The sequence below is a fragment of the Arachis hypogaea genome, chromosome 14, assembly GCF_003086295.3.
Source record: "Arachis hypogaea cultivar Tifrunner chromosome 14, arahy.Tifrunner.gnm2.J5K5, whole genome shotgun sequence".
Lineage (NCBI taxonomy): Eukaryota > Viridiplantae > Streptophyta > Magnoliopsida > Fabales > Fabaceae > Arachis > Arachis hypogaea.
In genome coordinates this window covers 4,719,599-4,741,479 of record NC_092049.1, presented here as the reverse complement: position 1 = coordinate 4,741,479, position 21,881 = coordinate 4,719,599, and the positions used below count along the sequence as shown (strand labels likewise).

The window sequence follows — 21,881 nt, the reverse complement described above, 5'->3', positions numbered from 1 at the left end:
TTATTTTTTTTTGCAAGAAATTTATATTTGAGCCAATGAGTTATAGTTCAAATAGCATAATCTCTTTATACTCAATTAAGAAGTTGTGGGTTCGAATCTACTATCTTTGATAAAAAAAATCCATATTTGAGTGAAAGGGACCGTACATTACAATATACAGCGAGTCAGTGACACACTCGCTCGTGTAGTATACGGTACAACTACCTCTATCTGTATTCTGAAGCTTCATTATTTATTCATATAATATTATTAGTGAATGCTATGGTGTCTAAAAGATGGTGCTTATTTATTAAAAAATATTAAAAAATAATATTTAATTTAAAAGATATAACAATAAATAATTTTTAAAAAATCAAAATTTATTACAAAAATTAAGTTAAGTAAAATTTAGACACCAAACTCAGGCACCATAAAATTGGCCAATATTTATTATAGTATTGTTTTAAACAACATCATTCATTAATTAATGACAATGTTGTGCGTGTAAAATAAAAAATAAAAAAAATAGATAAATCATAACTCAGTTGCTTCTCACACAACGACCGTGGTCTTCTTCAGATTACTTTTTGCTTACTAAATTATCTCTGTTGGATTTTATTCTTTATTCTTCGTTTTTTTTTTCCTGTTTATTTTTTTATTTTTTATTTTTTTGTGGGTATTTCAGAGTTCCAACTTTTATTGTGAGATCTTTGGTGCTGCCTATAATGCAAGCAGCTCAAGCAGCAGCCACTGATGAAGTCTCTGAGATTTCACCCCAGGTTTCTATTCTCATGATTCATCTCTAAATCTGTGTAAAATTCTATGCTTTTAAACTTTTTAAATTTATCACTTGATCTTGAGATGTGTGTGTGTGTGTGTGTGTGTGTCAGTGTGTGTATTTTGATTGAATTGAAGTTAAGCCCTTACGGGGTTTCTCAATTTGAGCTTATTCTGTGCCTACTTAAGCCTAGGTTTTTATTTGTTTCCTGAATTGTGCATGATTGGAATGTAGTTTTGATTGTTGTTCATATGCCTTTTAATTGTAACTGCTTCTGGAGGTCCTTGAATTTGAGATATGAGTTCTAGCTGACAATGTAGTTTGTGAAGAATTTTGGAAGATGTCAATTTTCTTCTTAACTTTATTAGATTGTATCTTGTTGTTTTTTGCTCTATAAGTCACCACTAAGGAATTTATTGATTTTGTTCATGTGAGTTTCGACATTGATGGTTTATTCAACTTCCGGATCCAGATCCTCTCTGTGAAACAAGTTAATTTCTGAAAACAATTTGAGAATTATCATTCTTCAGTTATTCTTCATGAATTTGTGTTGGCATGCTATCTCTTGAAGTGCTTGCATTTTAGCTGTTGCATTTGTTTTATATTATCTGTGGTGCTTTGGCATATTATGCCAAATTGTTGGGACTAAATTGCTTGAAATTGTCCCTGTTACTTGCAGATTAACCACTGTTCGAACAAAGAAGTTTCAGATAATAGACCGAGTGGGAAACGTCCCGATATTTCACTTCAAGTTCCACCTAGACCTGTAGGGTTTGGCAGTGGAAGGGCTTTGGACCATTCTCAAAGTTTTTCCAAAGGGATATCATCATCAAGAGGTTTTTTGAGGGCATTGAGCTTGAAAAGAAAAGCTAATGTAACAGATGGCGAAAGAAGCTGCCTCCTTAATTCAGACTCGAAGACATCTGCGGACAGTTCTAATATGGACTCCATATCTGACGCTGCATGGAAAAGATGCACTTCTCTTCCTGTTACTCCTGCATCAAATCTGTCTCCTTCGGTTTCAACACCTGTTTCTGCAAGGACTTATACTGGACAGAAGCAACATGTAAGTTCCCGTTTATTTCGTTGTGATGCATTGTTTATGGATTCTCTCAAATAAAATTAATGTGAGTTATACCTCTACCTTGGACTATGGAAAGGTCGAATTCATAGGTTAAAATTAAATCATCTGTATTCTGTAACATTACATTGTGCGAAACCTGTTATCAGAGAAAAGAAAGGAAATACTAGAATATTCAGATATGTTATTTTCAACAAGGTATTTAAAGGAATACTTGAAAGTTTACTGACTCGAACTCATGTTTAGAGCTTTCTAAAGCATATGATACAACAACAGTTGCATGAACTAAGGTTTACCCCATCTTTAGGAACTTTATTTATATTTTCAAATGGCTGTTGTTAACTTTTGTGCAGAAGGATGTTGGTCGTTCCAAGGTTTCAAGGTCCCTTTCTGTACCTGGGAGAAATGTTGTTATTGTAAGATCCATCTCCTTTTCTACCCGTAGTGAACAGGATCAGCAAGATACAAATGATGGTATGTTTCCTCTAAGGCCTCACTAAAGTCACATATACTTTATGTACTTCCAGTTTTGTAGTCCTACTTTTCTATTTTTAAATTCACAGTGAAGAAATCTAATCCATTTTCCAATATTTACATTTCAAGCAGAAAATGGGTTAATCAGTGTTTATTATTCCACCTAGTGTTGTGGTTCCTGTCATCATCCTTTTATGGGTTAGAAATGACCTCAATTGGTTGCCAGTGTTTGAAAATGTTGTATGTTGATAATAGACAAAATGACAGCCACTTTTACGAGTACGAGTCTATCACACTGCTGGGATATTTTACTTAGTTCCTGAGTTGTCTCGTTAGTAACATTTTAGTTAGAGTGCCATTTTTTTAGCTTATTGTCACTTTAAATCTTCTCAAAATAGTTTAACACACTAACACAATTTTTATTGGTCAATCAGATCAGATAACTCCCGTGCCACCAGAAGGTGCTGATGATGAAGAAATTCCTGAAGAGGAAGCAGTGTGCAGGATATGTCTTGATGTCTGCGATGAAAGAAATACCTTGAAAATGGAATGCAGTTGCAAAGGTGACCTGAGATTGGTGCATGAAGAATGTGCAATAAAATGGTTTAGCACAAAGGGAAATAAGAAATGTGAAGTATGTGGGCACGAGGTTCAGAATTTACCTGTAACTTTGCTTCGTGTTTCCAGCTCTGTTCAACGGCAAAGTAGACAAGTGCAGGGTCAACTGAACTCAAGTTCAGAGTCAATAAAGTAATCTGAAAATCTATGCTCTCAAATTAAGTTATCTGTTATTTCTGTTCTTATAAATGGCAACCTTAGACATTACCCGTTATAGGTTTCCTTGTTTTCTGCAAGCTTTTCAAAGTCCATATACCATGGGTTCAGTTTTAGATATATAATGAATCTTAAACTTTCTCCTAGAATTTAATCGTGGAGGGGAGCTGGTCTTTGACATGGTATCAAAGTCTCTGAGTCAAGACTCTGACCCTTGTCATTTCTGTTCTTCTGTAGAAAAGTTGCACAAGGTAAAATAATAGGCCCGGGCATAGTCCATTCTTCAAGCCCAAAGCGCTCTTTCATGAGGGTGAATTGGTCCTTGAGAGTTACTTATTCTCAGAGTTGATTTTTCGTATGTCTTAAAATGATATTTTCAATCATAATTAATATTGCTGCTAAGATAGTTAAGTTTGGAAACTCATTCGGGATAAATTTGAGTTATGTGCATTCCCAAACATTTAATCTTTCAAATATTCCAGTTCTAGTCTTTTCCAAATAAGTTACTTAAATTTATTAATATTATTATTATTTGCTTGACCTTGATTTCCATTTTTCAGTGCCTGGCAAGACTTTGTGGTGCTCGTCCTGATAAGCACAATATGCTACTTTTTCTTCATTGAACAGCTCCTGGTATGCCTACATCTTTTAAGAGAATACTATAAGTGAACTTCTAACCCCTTAGATAGAGTTCAGAATACATTGTATTCATAGTCTAGTAAATATATATGCATATTTTATTTGATTCTATGTTCCTTTTTGTAGCTTCCTGAGTTGAAGACTCAAGCCATCATAATAGCAGCACCATTTGCCTTTACATTGGGCCTCCTGGCATCTATTTTTGCAGTCATCCTTGGTAAAAACTCATATCTTCAGACTGAAATTGGTTTATTGTTGAACGTTAATTTAATTTTACCTGTGTTACATGCAGCAATTAGAGAGTATATATGGACATATGCTGCTCTTGAGTTCGCTCTTGTGGCTATAACCGTGCATCTGTTTTATACCATGGTGAGTGAGAATGTTCATATTTTTGGTAATAATTTCCTAGTAATACTATTGGCCGGATTGGCAAATGAAATGCCTGCTAATGGCTAAAACTCTTGCCTCGCTATATTTCTTGGGTTGCAGTAATGAAAGTATTAGATTTTGTAGAAAAGACTGCATTTATTTGTATTTAGTTATCCTATGGTCTCTGATGGTGCATGCTTGTCTTTTAAAATAATGTAGTTACAGTACTGTTTAAGACAAGGGCAAAAGAGGGGGGAAGAAATTGTAAAAGCCTTTGCTTTGGTGCCAAAATGGGATGAAGAGATTTGTTGAATGCATAATGCATATAGATGATAGAATAGCAAGTGATGTTTTCTGATTTATAACCTGTATACATTTTGCATGTAAGAAGTTACAACATTATGTTTAGGTAAAATTTTTAACTTTTACAGTGTACCTATGATGTGCTAAATAAAGCTTTGTGACCTTTTGTTGCAGTTGCATTTGAAGGCCATCTATGCAATACTACTTTCATCAGTTTTGGGTTTTGGAATTGCTATGAGCCTCAACTATTTATATATCCAATATGTTAATTGGAGACTTCAGGTCTCTCATAGTGATAACCTCCCAGTTTGAATCTCCTAAGAAGTGAATCAGCTTCATGGATTTTCTATGTACCTAAATGACATGATGACCTTCAAGTTTTTATTTTAAACTTTTGTTGTAGTATTATTACCTGTTGGACCTTTACCATATGATATATTTGTTGCTAAATAAATCTCATGAAGTGTATATTCAGGAAAGTAAGAAAATCAAAATGTTAACTTGTTTCTAACTCAAGGTTATCAAACTAGAATTTGGCTAAACTAGATTTAGATCCGCACAATATGTGAAAAACTAATATTATAAACTTTTTGTATAAATTATTTTAGATAACTAAAATGATAATAGAGGAATTTTGAATAATAGAATAATATTTTAATAAATAGAATCAATAATTAATTAATAAATAAAATTAATTAGTTATGAAATAATCTATATAGCTGTTAAAACAAATATAATAAGTTTTATAGTATATTACACTGATAATATTTTATATATATATTGAAGTATTTGCTTAAGTAATATTTTTAACTCTTAAAACAAAACATTATATCATAGTAAATTCTGTAGTATAATAAAAATTAATTCTATCAATCTATATATATATATATATATATAAAAGTATTTGTTTAAGTATAATTTTTAATAAATAGAATTAATTAATGATAAATAACATAACATAACATTTTTTTCTTAAAAAATAAACTAATAATGGTATTAAATTTATCATTAATTAGGAGATAATACTAGATAATGTCATTAAATGAGAAAGGGTAATAAAAAAATTAATTTAAAATTCTATAAAAAAAAATTATAACTGATAAAAAAACTTATGTGACAATAGAATAAGTAGAAGAAACGTCATTTTTTAGTTACAAGAAAATATAGGTATCAACTTTTATATAGATAGATAGATAGATAGATAGATAGATAGATAGATTTGTGGGGTTTAGGAAAATGTGAATCATCAAATTCAACTTGTAACCTTGATTTAAGGAAGGGATCTAAACACAACAATTTACAAGTTAACTTGATGGTATTGGTATGTCAGAGTGGGTTGGATGCAACTATAAAAGTTTAGAAAAGCAAATCTAGCTACATGTTTTCTTCAATTTCCCCCCAGTTCTTTTTCAGAAATAAATAATAACTTTGAAGTACCTAATTCAACATAAATATAACGATCTTAACAAGTATGTGCCACTTTTACAATAACTAATAAACTTTAATCAACTTAGACATGTTTAAAGTACACTGGAATATATTTCCTTCATGACAGCAAAATGCTTATCTTGCAGAGAAAGAAATGGAAGTTTTTCTGTTATAGCAGAAACAAATGGACTAAAGCAAGTTGATAATATATGAAATTCAGGAAAAGACATGCATTGCTTTTCATATTATGCAGGAATATGTACTGTAAATGTCTAATGTATTAATATAAAACCTTATTTCTTATCATGCTTCCACTTCTTCTTTACTTGTTCAGTTTATATTCTCACCAAATTTTTGGGACTAGTTGAATTCCATGTGCTTTAATTGCAATATATAGTGTCTTTGCTTCCTTCTGGATGCTAACTCAGAAATCATTATTTAACAAATTGGAAAATCAATATTATAATAATAAGCAAAGGGACTGCATGTATATATGTAACTTTAACATAACCTTTGTTAAGCTTGTTGATATTGATAATATACTCCAACTTAGAGGGACATAGATAGGTTATTTGGACACCAGAAAAAATGGAGCAGAATTCTGAGGTTGAAAATTTGTTTCGTTATGCCACTAAGGGTCAGATTAGAGAGGTCTTAGAGGTTTATGAGAAGAACCAATTGACATTAGAAGCAAAGATCACAAGAGCAGAAGATACAGTGTTACACATTGCTGTTTATGTAGGCCAAACCAATTTTGTGACAACCCTTTTGGATAATATCACAGAAGAAGTGTGTCTTGCAATCTTAAAGTTGCAGAACTCAAAGGGAAACACTCCTCTGCATCTTGCAGCTGAGCTTGGAAATATGGAAATTTGCTACAATATAGCTAGAAGGGACCCTACACTCATTTCTTGGCGCAACTTCCAAGGCGAGACGCCGCTCTTCTTGGCAGCGATTCATGGTAAGAAGGATGCATTCTTTTGTCTCTATGGCCACCAACAAAACAAAGATGACTACTCACTTTGCAGAAAGAACAATGGAAATACCATTCTTCATTGCACCATCTCAAGTGAATATTTTGGTAAGTGTCTCATGCATTGTCATCAATTTTGTCATGTTTGATCATATTAACTATTTGTTAGTTATGCATACTCATTTTGATTTTATTAATCAACATACTAAAATTAAATATCATTTATGTACTCATTTGGTTACCTAACTTTTTGGTACTCCAAAATCTAGATACATTTTTGTTAATATCACAGCTAACACTTGTATAACTAAGATCCAAACTTGATCCACACTTGTTAAATGGTGATCCACATTATCGAACTCTCGAGTTAACTCGTAAATGCTCAAGTCAAGTTTGATAACATTGGATATACCGATATCAACTAGTATATTATTTATACACATTATGTTAAAAACATTTCATGATCATATCTAGCACTTGTATTTCATTGAATATATTTAAAGTTTTGATGAATTTGACAGGATTGGCACTTAAAATAATTGACTTGTACCCAAACCTTGCGGATTCTGTAAACCAGGATGGGTGGTCACCTCTGCATATCCTTGCCATGAAGCCTAATTGTTTCAAAAGCAGCACCAGGATGGAGTTTTTAGATCGTTTTGTCTATAATTGTGAGAACACTTCCGTTCTTACACACTTCTATAGTATTCTGTTTCTTTATCAAAACTAACATGATTTTAAGAATCTTAAGCATTTTTTTTCTACTTTTAAAATTCTTAATGGCTTTAATATTCCATATTTAAAATGAATTTTTTCACATAATGTTTAGACCTTATTTGTTCCATATTTACATATATAATAAATTAGAAATAGAAATATGGAAGATTAAATTTAAATGTACTTCTGATCAAAGAAATTCACATCAATAGATATAAATTTCTTTAATTAAGTTCATCAATAGAATGATTGAAATCTACCGATGTTAACATACGAGTTCCCCTATTTGTCTACAAGTAAATTTTCTAGCAATAAGGTGGATTACCTACCTTTATTCTAGTCATAGTAACTAGAATGAGACCCACTCAATGTGCGAAAAAATAAATCAATTATACTATATAGTATATTTTAATAAGTGTTTTATTATTTAGAGATTGATTAGATAATATATAAACTAATATTAAATTTAAAGTATTTTATATTAAATATATTTTACAGAATATTTATTTGACAATTTGTATATAATTTTGTATAATTATTCAACTAAAATATTATACAAATTATAGTTCATTGTTTTAGGGATTTGAATTCATTTATTTTTATAAAAGGCATAGATATTTTTATATTAGAGTTATATAAAACTACATCTTTTCATTCTTTAGTTTGTAATAATTTAAAAAAAAGAGTTAAAAAAATGAATGAGAACGAAAACATAAAAAAGTAATATAAAATTATGAAATTTAGTTTTCCTCTCTAATAAACCGTGATCCTGTCAGGTTTGATTGTTGATGATGTCAGCGAGGAAGCAAATGAACTACATAACAATCGGAGAGATAAGCAGAAAACTAAGTATCCAATGAACTACAAGACATGCATGAGCTTTGTGTCTTTGTTTATGCGTGCAGCTAAAGCTCTGAGTGAGTTAATCAACCATGTCTAGTATATGCATATGCCAAGTTTAACTGTACTAATTTGTCAATTTACAATATGACACAGCCTTTGGAAAACATACTCGTAAAGCTGAAACTGATGATGAAGAGAATTTTTCAAGAAAACCCTACATCAGATATGGTATTGATTACAGCAAATTTAATCTTTTACTAATTACACAGTTTTTGTGGCCTGCATGTTAAATGTTACAGTTGCAGCTGGTTCAACTTTAGGTGTTTTTTTTTTTGGGCATTTTACACTCATTTCCTAACATCTAGTGTGTGTATACACATGCAGAGAAAGAGATGACAAAGAAAGAAACCAAATATAACCGGTTTCCACCAAATTGGGAAACCATTATCCGGATTCTAATATTTACAATAAAGGCATTGCTACTTATCTGTGGTGTAGGTAATATATATCAACAAGCACTAGAGTTCTCATAAGTTGTTTCACAAGAAATTAAGAAAAAGAAAACAAGTTCCTACCCCTTTTTTTACTGAGTGGCAAATTGCAGGATCATCTTGGATAGACAAAATCCAAAGGAGGAAGGCGAGGCACATGTGGGCAAAACAAGTGATGAATGAACTGATTCAGCGCGCTTCAATATACAAGTACACATATAATGGAGGAACTCCTCAGGGAAAAGGGAAAACAGATAGTGGTATGCAGAATGGAATTTATGCAGAAAGGAGAACAGATTCACCTATATTGATTGCAGCAAAAATGGGAATAACTGAGATGGTTGAGAAGATCTTGGATATATTTCCAGTGGCTATACAGGATGTGGATTCCGATAACAAGAATGTTGTTCTTTTGGCTATAGAGAATCGGCAGCCCCATGTGTATAATATGTTGAATAAGTCTGACATAACCAAAGAGAGCGCATTTCGCCAAGTAGACAGCCAAGGTAACAGTGCATTGCACCTTGCTGCTACATATAGAAGCCATAAGCCTTGGCGTGTCCCTGGTGCTGCAATGCAAATGCAGTGGGAATATAAATGGTATAAGGTAATGCAAATTAGAATGTTGCTGGTCAGATAATATTATGTTTCATTGGCAAATAATAGTTTAACAACAATTCAAAGTTGCATTGAAACAATGACTCATGATCCTTGTGGCTTTTGCAGCTTGTTAAGAACTCCATGCCGCCAAATTTCTATGAACGCTACAATAGGAAGGGGCAAACAGCAAAGCAAGTCTTTGTTAGTACCCATGGGCAACTTGTGAAAGAAGGTGGTAAATGGCTCACCAAAACTGCAGAATCATGCTCAGTGGTTGCAGCACTTGTTGCAACTGTGGCATTCACAACCTCAACAGCTATACCAGGTGGTCCTGATCAAAACACTGGTATACCACTTCTAAGGGGTAGACCTGCATTCCACGTCTTTGCTGTAGCATCACTCATTGCACTCTGTTCGTCTGTCACATCCCTTGTTTTGTTTCTCTCGGTACTCACATCTCGGTTCCAAGAGAAGGATTTTGTTGTTGACTTGCCAAGAAAGCTTCTTGTGGGGCTGACAACACTCTTCGCATCGATAGCATCGGTGTTGATCTCTTTCTGTGCAGGGCATTACTTCATCATTGAAGATGAACTGAAATATGCAGTTTTCCCCATATATGCTGCAACTTGTTTGCCTGTGTCATTTTTCGCACTAGTCCAACTCCCACTTTACATTGATCTGGCTTTGGCTATGCTTCGGAAGGTTCCTCAGCGCAGCTATAAGGTGTTGCCTAACTACTTACCTGATCATCATCATTAGCTAAAGATATTTATTTACTGTGTAATTTGATAAATGCTGAACAATAAACTATAGCTACTAGATAGGGTCCAGATCAGGAACTTCTGCTGTTAGATAGAGAGTTTAAGATGAACTGCAATGGATTTTTTTTTACTATAAACAATACTAGTAATTCAATATACTAGTACATCTCATCGTGCATACACAACCCAGGTCCATGGTTACCACTGACATCGTCCGTTATGAGCATCACACAAAATTACAGCAGCAGGATGAAATATAAAGGGGCAACATCTGTCCTACATGAAAAAAATGCTTTGGAAAATAGTTACAAGACCTAAATTCTATACATGATCATAACAAAAATTAAGTTAAAAAGTTAAGTGCACTTTGTAACAGGAAGAAATGTTCTGTCATCTTTTCTCAGCCATACAGTGGAACGGGTTTTCTTCACATGCTCTGCAAAGAGACAATGCCTGCAACCAAAAAGTGCATAAGAGGAATGAATTAATGAAATGCCATTTACAGGGACACATAATAATCATAAGACCCATCATATAGGGAATGTAATTTGTTGCAGTACATTAGTCATCAGAAGCAGAAAACATTTCTCCCACTAGAGAGATTTAAGTTGAATATACAAGAGCGGAAGAAACAAAAATCCAACCTTTCATAATCTAACTTCTGAATAACTATGCCATTCAACAATAGTTCTGAACTGTACACCATTACCCCTGCATGCGCAGAACATGTTATTTTTTATTTTGGCTTTTAGGCAGATTATAATTTTTTGAAGGTAATTGAAACAGATTCTAACCCTTTTCAAGAAAAGGCACACAAGAGGCATAATCTTCTTCACAAGATAGGATCAGTAGATCATCTAAGATCTTATTATCCTTCAAAACAGATCTGCAGATCCTCTCCATTGCCTACAAGAATTACAAGAAAAAGATATTAAGATGAATCAAGCCAAAGGTTGCAGTCAAAACGTGGACTAGTTGAATTGCATGCATAGAAATGTCGATATATATTTCAGAAAAGAGGGTGGGGAGGAGGGAATAACCCACCAATTTCATGATTAAAAAACATCAATGTACTCCAATAAGTATTAATAATAAAATGAAAAATGACAATTAAGTTATCAAGTAATTTCTTTGCCAGTGAGATAGAAACAAAAGAAAATTCACGGCAACAAGGAACTATCCAAATTCTAAAGACATTTTTTATCCCCTGACGACTTAGGCGTATAAACAAGGTAAATGCTTAAAGAGAGAGAGATTCATACCTGGCCCTGAACTGCCCTTACTAAAGTTGAAATAATCTCTTTACTAGGTTTAGTATTTGGGGTGATTAATACTCTTCGACCCTGCAGAAAGTAATGGTCATTTAGCAGGGGCAACAAGCCAAAAAATGCCAGTTTGTTTTTTAAATCTGATTAATTAAGCTTTTGTGTCTAGTGGGATAAGACTTTGTTGTTGTTGTTGTTGTGCCTCCAAGTCTTTTGAAAGTTCAACTATGATTCACTTAATTTTGAAGTAATTATTTTAACCCATAAGCAATTTGTTTATATGGTTCAGTTACAAGGAATTAAGTCCCTTGTCAACAAGCAATAGGGGAAGCTATACCTTTGCGGATGTGACACAAGCTTATTTATTAGAGGTAGCTTTTAATTTAATGACATGCCCATGTTTGCAGGCAATGCTTTTATGCAGACAATGCAGCACAATGCCATGTAACAAATGATTGTCACATGAACAACTAAACAGGGGACTTTAACACTATCAAGTTGAAAACTATCGGGTCATAGCTATTGCAAGTAGAACTTAAAAGGAAAAAATTGCTGGAGTTGTTTTAACATACACAAGTGCAGATGCATGCATGCCCACATACGTAACCAACAGATATTTGTACAAAACAGTTAGAATAATAAGTTTGCTAAAATCTTAGCCAGTGAACCACATGCATGAATTAATGGTTAAAAGACTTAATTGGTTCCATAGATTCATTCACCTCTAGAAGTGGATGCCGGGATGCACGGGCAAGTGACACTGGCATGCTGAAACCAAACTCCTTTTCCTTTTTTGCGTCCCTTAATATGTAATTTTTCTCATCAATAAAACAGCTAGCTTGTCCGCAGCTCTCAATCCATAAGTGTGTGACCACTGGTTTGCCAAATGCAATAGCTTCTAACATATTCCTTGTACGTACAAATTGATCAGCTATGAAATGTGTTGCGTCTGCAATGGAGGATGCTACAGAAACGCCGAGTCGTGCTAAAATCTGTAATAAGTCCATAAACAAAATTAAACTAAAACCCGACTATGTTTCAGTAACACTGACAGTATCGAAGGTTAGACATCATTACCTTCTTCTGATGCTTAATAATATCTTCGTTTAAGTGGTTGCTGTACAGAATTCGAACATCAGTCATATCCCTCCTCTTCCTTGAATCTTTAGATGGAGTTGTCAATTCCGGGCTAACGGGACTCAAGTTACGGAGTTCTCTTTGGAGCTCCTTACGGAAAACTTTGTGAAGGCATGACCTTGAAAGATTTCTATTGCAAGATTGCTTGTAATAATCATCTCCCATACAAACAGGTGAAGCATCATTCATTGGTGTCTTACAATTAGCTGGCGTTGTCGCAGAAGCCAAGTCAGAGGATTTGTGACAATCTTTTGGCGATTCATCTGAATTGGTGACTTCAAAATTATTGCTAGACAACCGGACAGCTGCAATATTCTTTCCATCCGATTTCAGATTTTCATCCTTCTCAGCTATAACATTACAATCAATAGGACTCCTAGAATGAATATTTCCAGCACTAGATTTCCCTTTGGGCGGCACAGATGATTTAGATGAATCTACTAAATTCTCAGATCCTTTATCATGATCAGAATACTTCCTAATCCTAAGTGATCTCCTTCTTCTAGGACAATCTAATGTATCCATTTCAATCTCATTGCTAATGGCTGCAGTACTTGCTTTTGGAGTAGAATTAGGATCCAGTGATTCATCTGCATGGAGGCCAGTTCCATTAGTCTTCTCAAGGGAACCAATCCTACCACTAAATTGATTTACCGTTAAAGACTGTCTAGTTCTACAAGCAATTGGCGTACAATGATAAACCTCATCCTGTAAGTGCTTTTCATTAACTCTACTCCTTCCACTTTCTGTGTCATTGCGATCATGAATCTTTAATTCACCATGATCAAGTATTTTCAAAGCACCTGTTGATTTTCTTTGATCAACCATTGGAGACAAAACTCCTCTTCTTCCATTCTCATTAGCACCTGAGGTTTGTATGGCTTCTGCATTTAGCTTAGTCCTCTTTGATCTTGTAACAATATTTCCCTTTTTGCACTGTCCGACTTCTGTACATTTCTTTGATAAACTTGAAGTTTGCAAATCTGACTTAACTTCAGCTTTCCTTTTCTTGTCAAACTGCCTTGAACTATCCCTAGATCCAACAGGCCCAAATTTTCCAGCAGAAGAATTATTGTGTTGACCTTTTGAACTGCTTCTAGTAATACAAATAGTATCATTAGCAAGAGTTTCAGCACCACATAAAGCTTCCATAGCCTCAGCAGCCATTTGAGTATCAAGACCTACATCCATCATTTCCCGTACATCTGCATTAGCCTTGGGTTCCATCTCTCCTCTAGAACAGTTGGGATCAAGCTGTTCACCCAACTCCTTAGCAAGGTTCCTTGTTATTCTTCTTGTTGCTTCCTCTACAGTATTATCCCATACTCTCTGATTATGCCTCCCTAACCTTGAATCAGAGTGAACTGCACGAGTTTTCCTACTAGGGATATTTAACTTTTCCTCAGCATCTTTATCATTATTTGGCCTGTAGACTTTGGTCTTCTGGGATACTGGCAAAGATTTTGATCCACGAGTTTCACAATAAAAGAAGTCCTCCTTTCTTCTAAGGTATATGTCTCCCCCACCTTCATCCTCACGGCTATCATCCCAGTCAAAGACTGCAGCTTTTGCATCTTTGCCCCTATCAGTAACTCTTTTGGCCAAATTTTGTTGCCCTTTTCCATTGGCCACTGACTTTGATTTTTCCTCCACATTCTTAGCAGAGTTAGCGGAAAAAGGCATGGTGGTTGTTATTCTTGTAGTATTTTTAACACGGTTAGTATCTTGATCAAACTCCATGATATTATCGTGGAGAAACCTATCTACAAAATCAAGAGCATTAAGCTGCGACAACTCTCCAGGTTCTTGAGAGTTGACATAGCTTAACCCATCATGGCAGATAGGCAACTCATCCACTCCATCAAAATCATTGCTTTCAAGAGAAGGTTCATTAGTTTCAATGGACAAAGCATCATTGAAAAGTTTCCTCACTGCTGAGCTAGCAACCTTGTCTGCATTTTTGTTCTTCTGTCCCTCTATCTCCACGCTGTATTTCCCACCACTGCATTCCCGATTAACTTCTTCAACTTTCCCATAACATCTGGGAAAGGATTCATCATTATCCTTTACAACCATATGTTCTTGACAAGACTGGCTATTGCCCTTGTCAGAACTGGTCCCATTTGAAGTTTTTTTCGAAGCCACATCGCGAGCAGCTAAAGCAGCTTTCCTTAAAGATTCAACACGCAGATAAGTAAATCGTGGTGGCTTCAAACCTGTAATAAATAAAATAAACTTTACCAGCGCAACCAAAAGAACAGTGACATTAAATTTATATACAAAACAGTGTAGAACAGGAGAAACAATGATACACCACACTTGTATACAACAAACAGTTGCCAATGAGGTTGCAGCTCAAAAAGGCATCAGCACCAAGACTCTAAGATCAGATTTGTGACAGTGATATCATATGCCCAATAATCCATCAAATGCCCCAAATATACACCAATGTTAATGTACCTAAAAGAAAAGTTCAAGGGGTTCACCTGAGCTGTTGAGTTCATTTTCAATAGAATCAATATTCCCAAACGATTTCTCATCAGAGAATCTTTCATGCTCTTCCTCCTGCTTGTTATACGCAGATTGACGATCACCACCGTCGGAGACATCCGCATCATCATCCACACCCTCTAAAACCTGAGTTCCATCTAAACCTTCGACTTCACCTTCACCACCACTTTCAAATCCAACATCCCCTTCTTTATTCAGCAACTGTGTGCAGTCATCAACAAGAGCAGCACCGTCAAAATCATCCAACGGCTGAGTCTCACCAGCGAAATCCAACACCTGAGTCTCGCCTGCGAGGTTCATCGGCTCAGCTTCCATATTATCATCATCGCAATCATCAAAAGGCTCTGTGTCTTCGAAGTAGCGCGATTCGTCATCACCTGAACACAGTAACAATAAATCCCCAAAAAACGTCAAATTTAAACTTTTGTTAAAAACAAAATAAACATAAATAAAACATTATATGGAAAAAAATGTGGTTAATGTAAAGCAATAAATAGAGAAAAGAGTGAGCTTGAAGAGAGTAATGGAAGAAGTGAAAAAGGAAAAAGAGAACCCACAAGAGGGAGAGTCAGGAATGTCGAGTGGCTGAGTATCAAGGAAGTCGAATTCTTCATGAATCGAAGTGTCTCTGCTGTATGTGTTGTTGTTCTTGTTCTTGTCTTCCCTAGAAGAAGCCATTGCTGCGAAATGGCTATGCAAATTAGGGCATAAAATGGTTCATCATCATCGAAAGAGAAGTGGAGCGCGAAGAATAAGGGTTCTGTGCCAAATTTTTTGGAGGGAAAAAATTGGCGGTTTCCTGATTAAATTATAATTTTAATTGATATAGAGACAAAAAAAGGGCATTTGGTCTAGTGGTATGATTCTCGCTTAGGGTGCGAGAGGTCCCGAGTTCAATTCTCGGAATGCCCCTATTCTAGTTTTCTCTTTTTATAAATTGATTGTGGTTATGGGCCTGTACATTGAATTAGGCAATATATTGGTGAGAACATTCAACGACTTCTCCCATTTGGTTGGGTCCAGAGAAAAAAATTTTCAATTTTCAACAAGGTTTAAAAATTAAAATAGAAATTACTTAAATTAGATTAATAATTAATTAGATTTATTTAAATTTTTTATTTTGAATAATTAGAAATAGTTAGTAACATGTTATAAAATACAGGTTAATAGTCAAATTTGTCCCGAAAAGATATCCCATTTTTTAAATTAGTCCTCAAATGATTTTTCTAGTCATATTAGTCTTTGAAAGGTAAACCATAAGTTAAATTGGTCCTTTCGTTAGTGCCACGTAGCATGTTAATGTCACGTGTTACAAAATGATTGGTTGACGTGTCAGGTCAGTGACACCTAGCACGCCATGTGTCACTTGACATGTAAAATAGTTATTTATAATCAAAATAGTCTCTAAAAGTCCAGACGTAAGTCATTTTCATCTCTAAAATGTTAAAAATTAATCAAATTAATTTTTATATAATTTTTTTTATTTTTTTCATAATATTAAATTTAAAATATTTTTTATAGTACTAATTTTTAATATTATTTTTTAGACCTTAATAAATAAAATTCTATTTACATAAAATAATAAAAATAATTAAGTTATTTAAAATTTATTTTGTTATTTGCATTTTAAAATTTTACATTTTTAAATTATAATTTTTTTATAGTAAACTTTTTTTATTTAAAGGATTTTATTAAATTATTGTTGATTATATATTTAAAAATTTAATATTTTAAATCTCACTAAATAATAAGTATTTATTTTTAAATTTAAATTTTTAAATTTTTTAAAATTATAATTTTTATTATTGTTGAATCTAAATTTTTTAATATATTTTTTTAAATAATTATTATATTTATTTAGTAAAATTCAAAATATTAAAACTTTTAGTATATAACTAGTTTTAATATTTTAGACTTTACTAAATATATATAATAGTTATTTTAAAAGTTTTAATCTTTCAGATCTCACTAAATAAATATAGTAGTTATTTTAAAAAGAATAAAACCCAAATTAGCTCCTGACAATTACCTCGAAAGACAACGAGGCCCCTGACAAAAAAAAATTCCAACTCGGCCCCTGACAAAAAAAAAACCTAACCCGGCCCCTGACAATTACTTCGAAAGGACAACGAGGCCCCTGTACCAAAAAAAATCAACGTTATTTTTTTTGGTACAGGGGCTAATCAGTCCCAAAAAAAATTATCAGTGGCCGAATTGGGTGTTTTTTTTCTTGGGGGCCTCGTTGTCCTTTCGAGATAATTGTTAGGGGCCGGATGGGGTATTCACTCTTTTAAAAAACTATATTAAAATAATCAGATTTAACAAGTGATCCCACAAATAGTTTTTTAATTATTGAGTTCTACCATATAAATTAAATAATAATAAAAAATATAATTTTAAAATATTTAAATTTTAAAATAACTACTATATTATTTAGTGAAATTTAAAATATAAAATTTTTAAATATATAATCAACAATAAATTGATAAACTCGTTTAAATAAAAAAATCACTATAAAAAAATTATAATTTAAAAATATAAAATTTTAAAATACAAATGACAAAATAATTTTATAATAATTTAATTATTTTTATTATTTTATGTAAAAAAAATTTATTTATTAAGGTCTAAAAAATAATATTAAAATTAGTACTATCAAAAAATATTTTAAATTTAATATTATGAATAAAATATTATATAAGGATTAATTTGATTAATTTATAAAATTTTAGGGATGAAAATGACTTACGTCTGAACTTTTAGGGACTATTTTGATTATAAATAATTTTTTTACATGTCAAGTAACACGTGGCATGTTAGGTGTCACTGACTTGACACGTCAACCAATCATCTTATGACACGTGGCATAGGGGTGTTCAAAATCGAACCGGACCGACCAAACCGACTAACTGAACCGAAAAATCGAAAACCGAAAAAAAAAAGTTTTGCTGTTTTTATTGCGGTTCGATTCGGTTTTTCGGTTCTGTCCATGAAAATTCCAACCGAGCCGAACCGGTTTATGAAAAAACCTAAAAAACCAACCCCCCTACCCCCTCCCAGACCCCAAACGCAAACACCCTCCAACTCCCCAAGTCATGACCTAAAGTCACATAACCCCCCCCCCCACCCCTAATTTTGAAACCTAGCTTCTCTCGCTCTTTGCTCTCAGTCTCGCCCGCGCAGTCGCAATCCCACCAGCCACCAGCACCGAAGCCTTCTTCCCAGTTCCCAGCGAGCACCGACCCAGCAGGCAGCAGCATTATTCCCAGCAGCGCCCAGCGTCGCCAGCGAGCACCGACCCAGGAACGTTCTTCCCAGCAGCGCCGAGCCACCGACCCCAGTTCCCACCGAGCCTCCATCGTCTTCTGTAATGGAGTCTAAGCCTCATGTTTGTTTTTTTATTCTGATTCTTTTTTTTTAATTCTAGTTTAGTTTTCTTATTGATTATAATTTATAATTAATACTTGGTTGAGTTGTTCTTGATTCTATGGTTGAGTTGTTAATTCTGATTTTGTTTTTTAATTCTAATTTTTTTGTTCTATTTTGATTTAGGGGTTTAGGGTTAATTCTGATTCATGATTTTCAATTCTATTTGTATATTTTGGTTCACAGGTTTAGGGTTGTTGGTTTTGATTTTTTGGTTGAGGGTTGTTAGATTTTTATTCTCTGCTCTGATTTTATTTCTTTGAAGTAAGGTCATTTTCAAGATACACCCAGCCACCCACAGCATCATTTCTCTGTTCTGATTTTTGCTTCTGATTTTTTAATTATTTGTTATTGTGCTTTTGCTTTTGATTGTTGTTCATTTGTTATTGTCTCTTTGCTTCTGATTTTTTAATTATTTGTTGTTGATTTACTAAAATTGCTTCTAATTGTTGTTCATTGTTCAATGTATTGTTTACGGCATAGCCTGAATAGTTATTTTTTCAGTTCCCACTGTATGGAATGGATGTTAGCAAGCAAAGTTGTATTTACTGATCATGATATCTGGAAAGCTATTTTTGGTTTGAAGACCATATATTTAGAACTCTCCATGGATGAATCATAGGCCACAGTATGAAAATCAATTATTTCCAATGGCCTTTTTCATCCTTCTTTCTAGTATATTCTAAAGTATACTAGGTGTTTTGTTTTGTTTGCATGCTTTAGAACTCTATGAGCTAGTGAGCATTTTCCTCTATTGATTTTAGGACTTTAAAACATGAAACCAAACATGTTATTACACATTTTTCAATATCTCATTAAAGTCACCTTTGATCGTCCCCAACTCTGATGATGAAGAGAATGAGCCACTTGCCAAAAGGAGGAACCGACAATTCCAACAAAAGGGTTCGCCAAATGATGACTGCCCAGCAGAGATCGAGGACAATGTCGAACGTGAAGGGGCCACGAAGATCACCCTAGCCACAAGGAATCAGCTCCATGTACCCCATCCTTGGCACTTGTCCAGCTTATCGAGTACAACTTTGACAGGCAAGTTGTGTATTGTTTACTTTGTGGTCTCAGTCTCTTTTACCCATGGATTCATCATTTGGCCTACCAAGCATAGCCGATCGTTTTAGCAAACTATAGTTTTCATTCGTTGCAGTGAATTTGACGTCTCCATAATGCAGTGTCCGAAATTCGAAGAAATGTTGGCAACTGTTGAACAAGGGCAAAACAAAAGGCCCATAAGCATGGAGCCCCTTCAAACAGTGATGCCAAAGAAGCCACGTCACCATACTCTGAGTCCAGGAAAACCCAGCTTCTCACTAGGGTTGACTCAGCTTGAGAAGACACCAACCCCATCTCTAACACCTTCGATTCATCCGAGGCTTAGGAATATAGAAAAGGGAGAGCATAAGGATAAACAAATCAGAAGATGGATACTGAACTCGTCCCTAGACAAAGAGGAACCTTTGGCAGCCTTCAAAGGTTGGGAGCATCTAGTTGTACGAAGGAAGGACCTATGAACGCTAAAAGCTCGTAGATGGGTCAACAGCATGGTACATGTCTGAGTTGAATCATGCATTTTAAATAAATACATCGTTACCGCCCCTTAATTTAAAATTGCATAATTTACCGTGTAGATTATTCAATGGATTTGCTACACTTTCAATGATTCCCAGTCAACAAGATTCAAGCATGATTTCTACTGCGTTTGTCTAGGAATATTGGTATTTATTTTCTATTGTTTACCATACGTTTCAGAATGGGTTGGGATTGTAACTGGTTTTGGCTTTCCAGGAAACGGTCACACAGGTGCATAATATAGAGTCATTCAAAGATGGTGCAAATCCGGTGTATGTGGGATTTGGTCCACGCTTTGGTGAGGCTAATAGGTTCTTTGACAAAGTCAAAGCAGCAAAGAGAAAATGGGACAGTTAGAAATCTACTTAACTAGTTTACATTTCTGCATCTATTAGACAACCTGTAAAAGATTGTACCTCCTTGTAAGTTTTGCTGTTTGGGGTTGCCATGTTGTTGCGTTATTTGATTTTGAGTTTCTTTGCTGGGTTTTATATTTGATTACAGTTGTATATGGGGTGTTGTCATGCGTTGTGTTTTTATAAATTTGTTGGGATTGTTGTTTATTTCATTGATGTTCTTCATCTTTCATGGTTGATTTAGTTGAGTTTCTTTGTTTACAGTGGTTGATTCCTTTCTGCTAGGACAACCATTGGTGGGTGTATGCGTTTGACGTACCAGCAAAGCGACTTGTGATAATCGACTTGTGATAATTGACAGTATGTACTCCATTGTGCCTGGTGATGATCGGGATAAACTGGATGCATATGTGGTAACATAATATATTCTTTGTGCCCGCTAGAGATTTGTAATACTTAGTTGTATACCACATTATCCCACTTTATATGTGCCTATTTTTCATGGGAGACTGATCGAGGACATGGCTAGAGTTGCCATCCTCGCATACGTGCGGACTACAAATGGCCCGCCTCATTCATATGCTAGTGTTCAAGAGCAGCCAAACAAGTGAGTTGAATTTACAACATGACTTTTTTTTAAATGTGGCGTACTTTCCGTAACATTCATGTTGTTCCGATTGAACCAATGTTTTCCTTGTATGTACCTATGATTATGGCATCTACGTTATTAAGTTCATGGAGTATTGGACTGATGGGTGTGAGTTTGATGAATGGGACAAGGTGACTTTAACGAATTTTTTAGCTTATACCTTGTCTAAATTATAACTCAATTTACTGTCACGGTTATATCATCTAACTCGGTATGAAAATCTTCATCCAGGATATCCTTAGAACAATCAGGTTGGAGTTGATGTTAGACATTGTCTGTGGGCCACAAAATGCATTGGTTGATCAGGTGCTTTCATTATTGGAGGACAAAGCTGAACCCGTACACCGCAATCAACCACGAAACAAGCGAAAGGAAGTGAGATCACCATTCACAGCACCTAGCACGAGGACATTAACACGACGTGCCGAAGGATTACCAACTGCGAAAAAGGTCAAGGGCAGAAAAAAGTAGCATACTTATGTTTAAGTGTAGCATTTGATATGCTTGTTTGGCTTATGTACTGGTTAGAGTCTTGGGAATATATTTTTGAGACAATAGGAGAACGTAGTTGTGGTCCCTTTTTTACTTTTTGAACTTCTGTGGATTTGTTGATCTACAATCCCTCAAGCATGACATAGTTATCCCCAGTGAATCAAAATGACCATCCATTTTGTTTACGAAAGTAACCATCTAAAATACATATTGAAACGAACATCCGGCCAATTATGTCTTGATTTAGG

At 34.4% G+C, this 21,881-nt stretch overlaps 3 protein-coding genes and 1 non-coding gene across 5 annotated transcripts; 3 read left to right on the top strand and 1 right to left on the bottom strand.

Annotated features, from left to right (window-relative positions):
• Nucleotides 1–219: 219 nt before the first annotated feature.
• On the top strand, nt 220–4,854 carry LOC112741101 (uncharacterized). Of its 2 annotated transcripts, none has more exons than XM_025789934.2 (8): nt 220–758; nt 1,437–1,823; nt 2,192–2,312; nt 2,747–3,062; nt 3,647–3,719; nt 3,852–3,942; nt 4,018–4,097; nt 4,575–4,854. In XM_025789934.2, exons 1-8 carry the CDS (start codon nt 705–707, stop codon nt 4,710–4,712), a joined length of 1,260 nt encoding a protein of 419 aa, XP_025645719.1. In that variant the 5' UTR covers nt 220–704; the 3' UTR covers nt 4,713–4,854. The 2 variants fall into 2 exon arrangements, with proteins under 2 accessions (XP_025645719.1, XP_025645721.1); XM_025789936.3 differs by having other exon boundaries at nt 455–791.
• A 1,340-nt stretch (nt 4,855–6,194) lies between these two features.
• On the top strand, nt 6,195–10,371 carry LOC112741100 (uncharacterized). The gene is made up of 7 exons (XM_025789933.3): nt 6,195–6,909; nt 7,323–7,472; nt 8,295–8,435; nt 8,515–8,589; nt 8,746–8,859; nt 8,966–9,459; nt 9,579–10,371. The coding sequence occupies exons 1-7, from the start codon at nt 6,417–6,419 to the stop codon at nt 10,209–10,211; spliced, it is 2,100 nt and encodes a 699-aa protein (XP_025645718.1). The 5' UTR covers nt 6,195–6,416; the 3' UTR covers nt 10,212–10,371.
• LOC112741098 (uncharacterized) lies at nt 10,313–15,872 on the bottom strand. Its single transcript, XM_025789931.2, has 8 exons — nt 15,684–15,872; nt 15,102–15,503; nt 12,556–14,831; nt 12,201–12,470; nt 11,476–11,556; nt 11,008–11,119; nt 10,858–10,924; nt 10,313–10,666 (listed from the first exon to the last, which is right to left on the bottom strand). The coding sequence occupies exons 1-8, from the start codon at nt 15,802–15,804 to the stop codon at nt 10,570–10,572; spliced, it is 3,426 nt and encodes a 1,141-aa protein (XP_025645716.1). The 5' UTR covers nt 15,805–15,872; the 3' UTR covers nt 10,313–10,569.
• Nucleotides 15,873–15,966: 94 nt separating this feature from the next.
• Nucleotides 15,967–16,038, top strand: TRNAP-AGG (transfer RNA proline (anticodon AGG)). The gene has a single exon. It is a non-coding gene; the product is annotated as a tRNA-Pro (tRNA).
• The last annotated feature ends 5,843 nt before the right edge of the window (nt 16,039–21,881 follow it).

What these genes read in the sequence shown, in the direction of transcription:
- LOC112741098 (XM_025789931.2), bottom strand. Translation starts at nt 15,804, where the DNA reads ATGGCTTCTTCTAGGGAAGACAAGAACAAGAACAACAACACATACAGC. An exon ending in CCCGGCATCCACTTCTAGAG is followed by an intron (nt 11,557 to 12,200) that starts GTGAATGAATCT and finishes TACTTTCTGCAG; the next exon opens with GGTCGAAGAGTATTAATCAC. An exon ending in CAGAAGTTAGATTATGAAAG is followed by an intron (nt 10,667 to 10,857) that starts GTTGGATTTTTG and finishes TTTTGGTTGCAG; the next exon opens with GCATTGTCTCTTTGCAGAGC.
- LOC112741100 (XM_025789933.3), top strand. Translation starts at nt 6,417, where the DNA reads ATGGAGCAGAATTCTGAGGTTGAAAATTTGTTTCGTTATGCCACTAAG. An exon ending in GCGTGCAGCTAAAGCTCTGA is followed by an intron (nt 8,436 to 8,514) that starts GTGAGTTAATCA and finishes AATATGACACAG; the next exon opens with CCTTTGGAAAACATACTCGT. An exon ending in GGGAATATAAATGGTATAAG is followed by an intron (nt 9,460 to 9,578) that starts GTAATGCAAATT and finishes TGGCTTTTGCAG; the next exon opens with CTTGTTAAGAACTCCATGCC.
- LOC112741101 (XM_025789934.2), top strand. Translation starts at nt 705, where the DNA reads ATGCAAGCAGCTCAAGCAGCAGCCACTGATGAAGTCTCTGAGATTTCA. An exon ending in TCTTCATTGAACAGCTCCTG is followed by an intron (nt 3,720 to 3,851) that starts GTATGCCTACAT and finishes TCCTTTTTGTAG; the next exon opens with CTTCCTGAGTTGAAGACTCA. An exon ending in TGCATCTGTTTTATACCATG is followed by an intron (nt 4,098 to 4,574) that starts GTGAGTGAGAAT and finishes CTTTTGTTGCAG; the next exon opens with TTGCATTTGAAGGCCATCTA.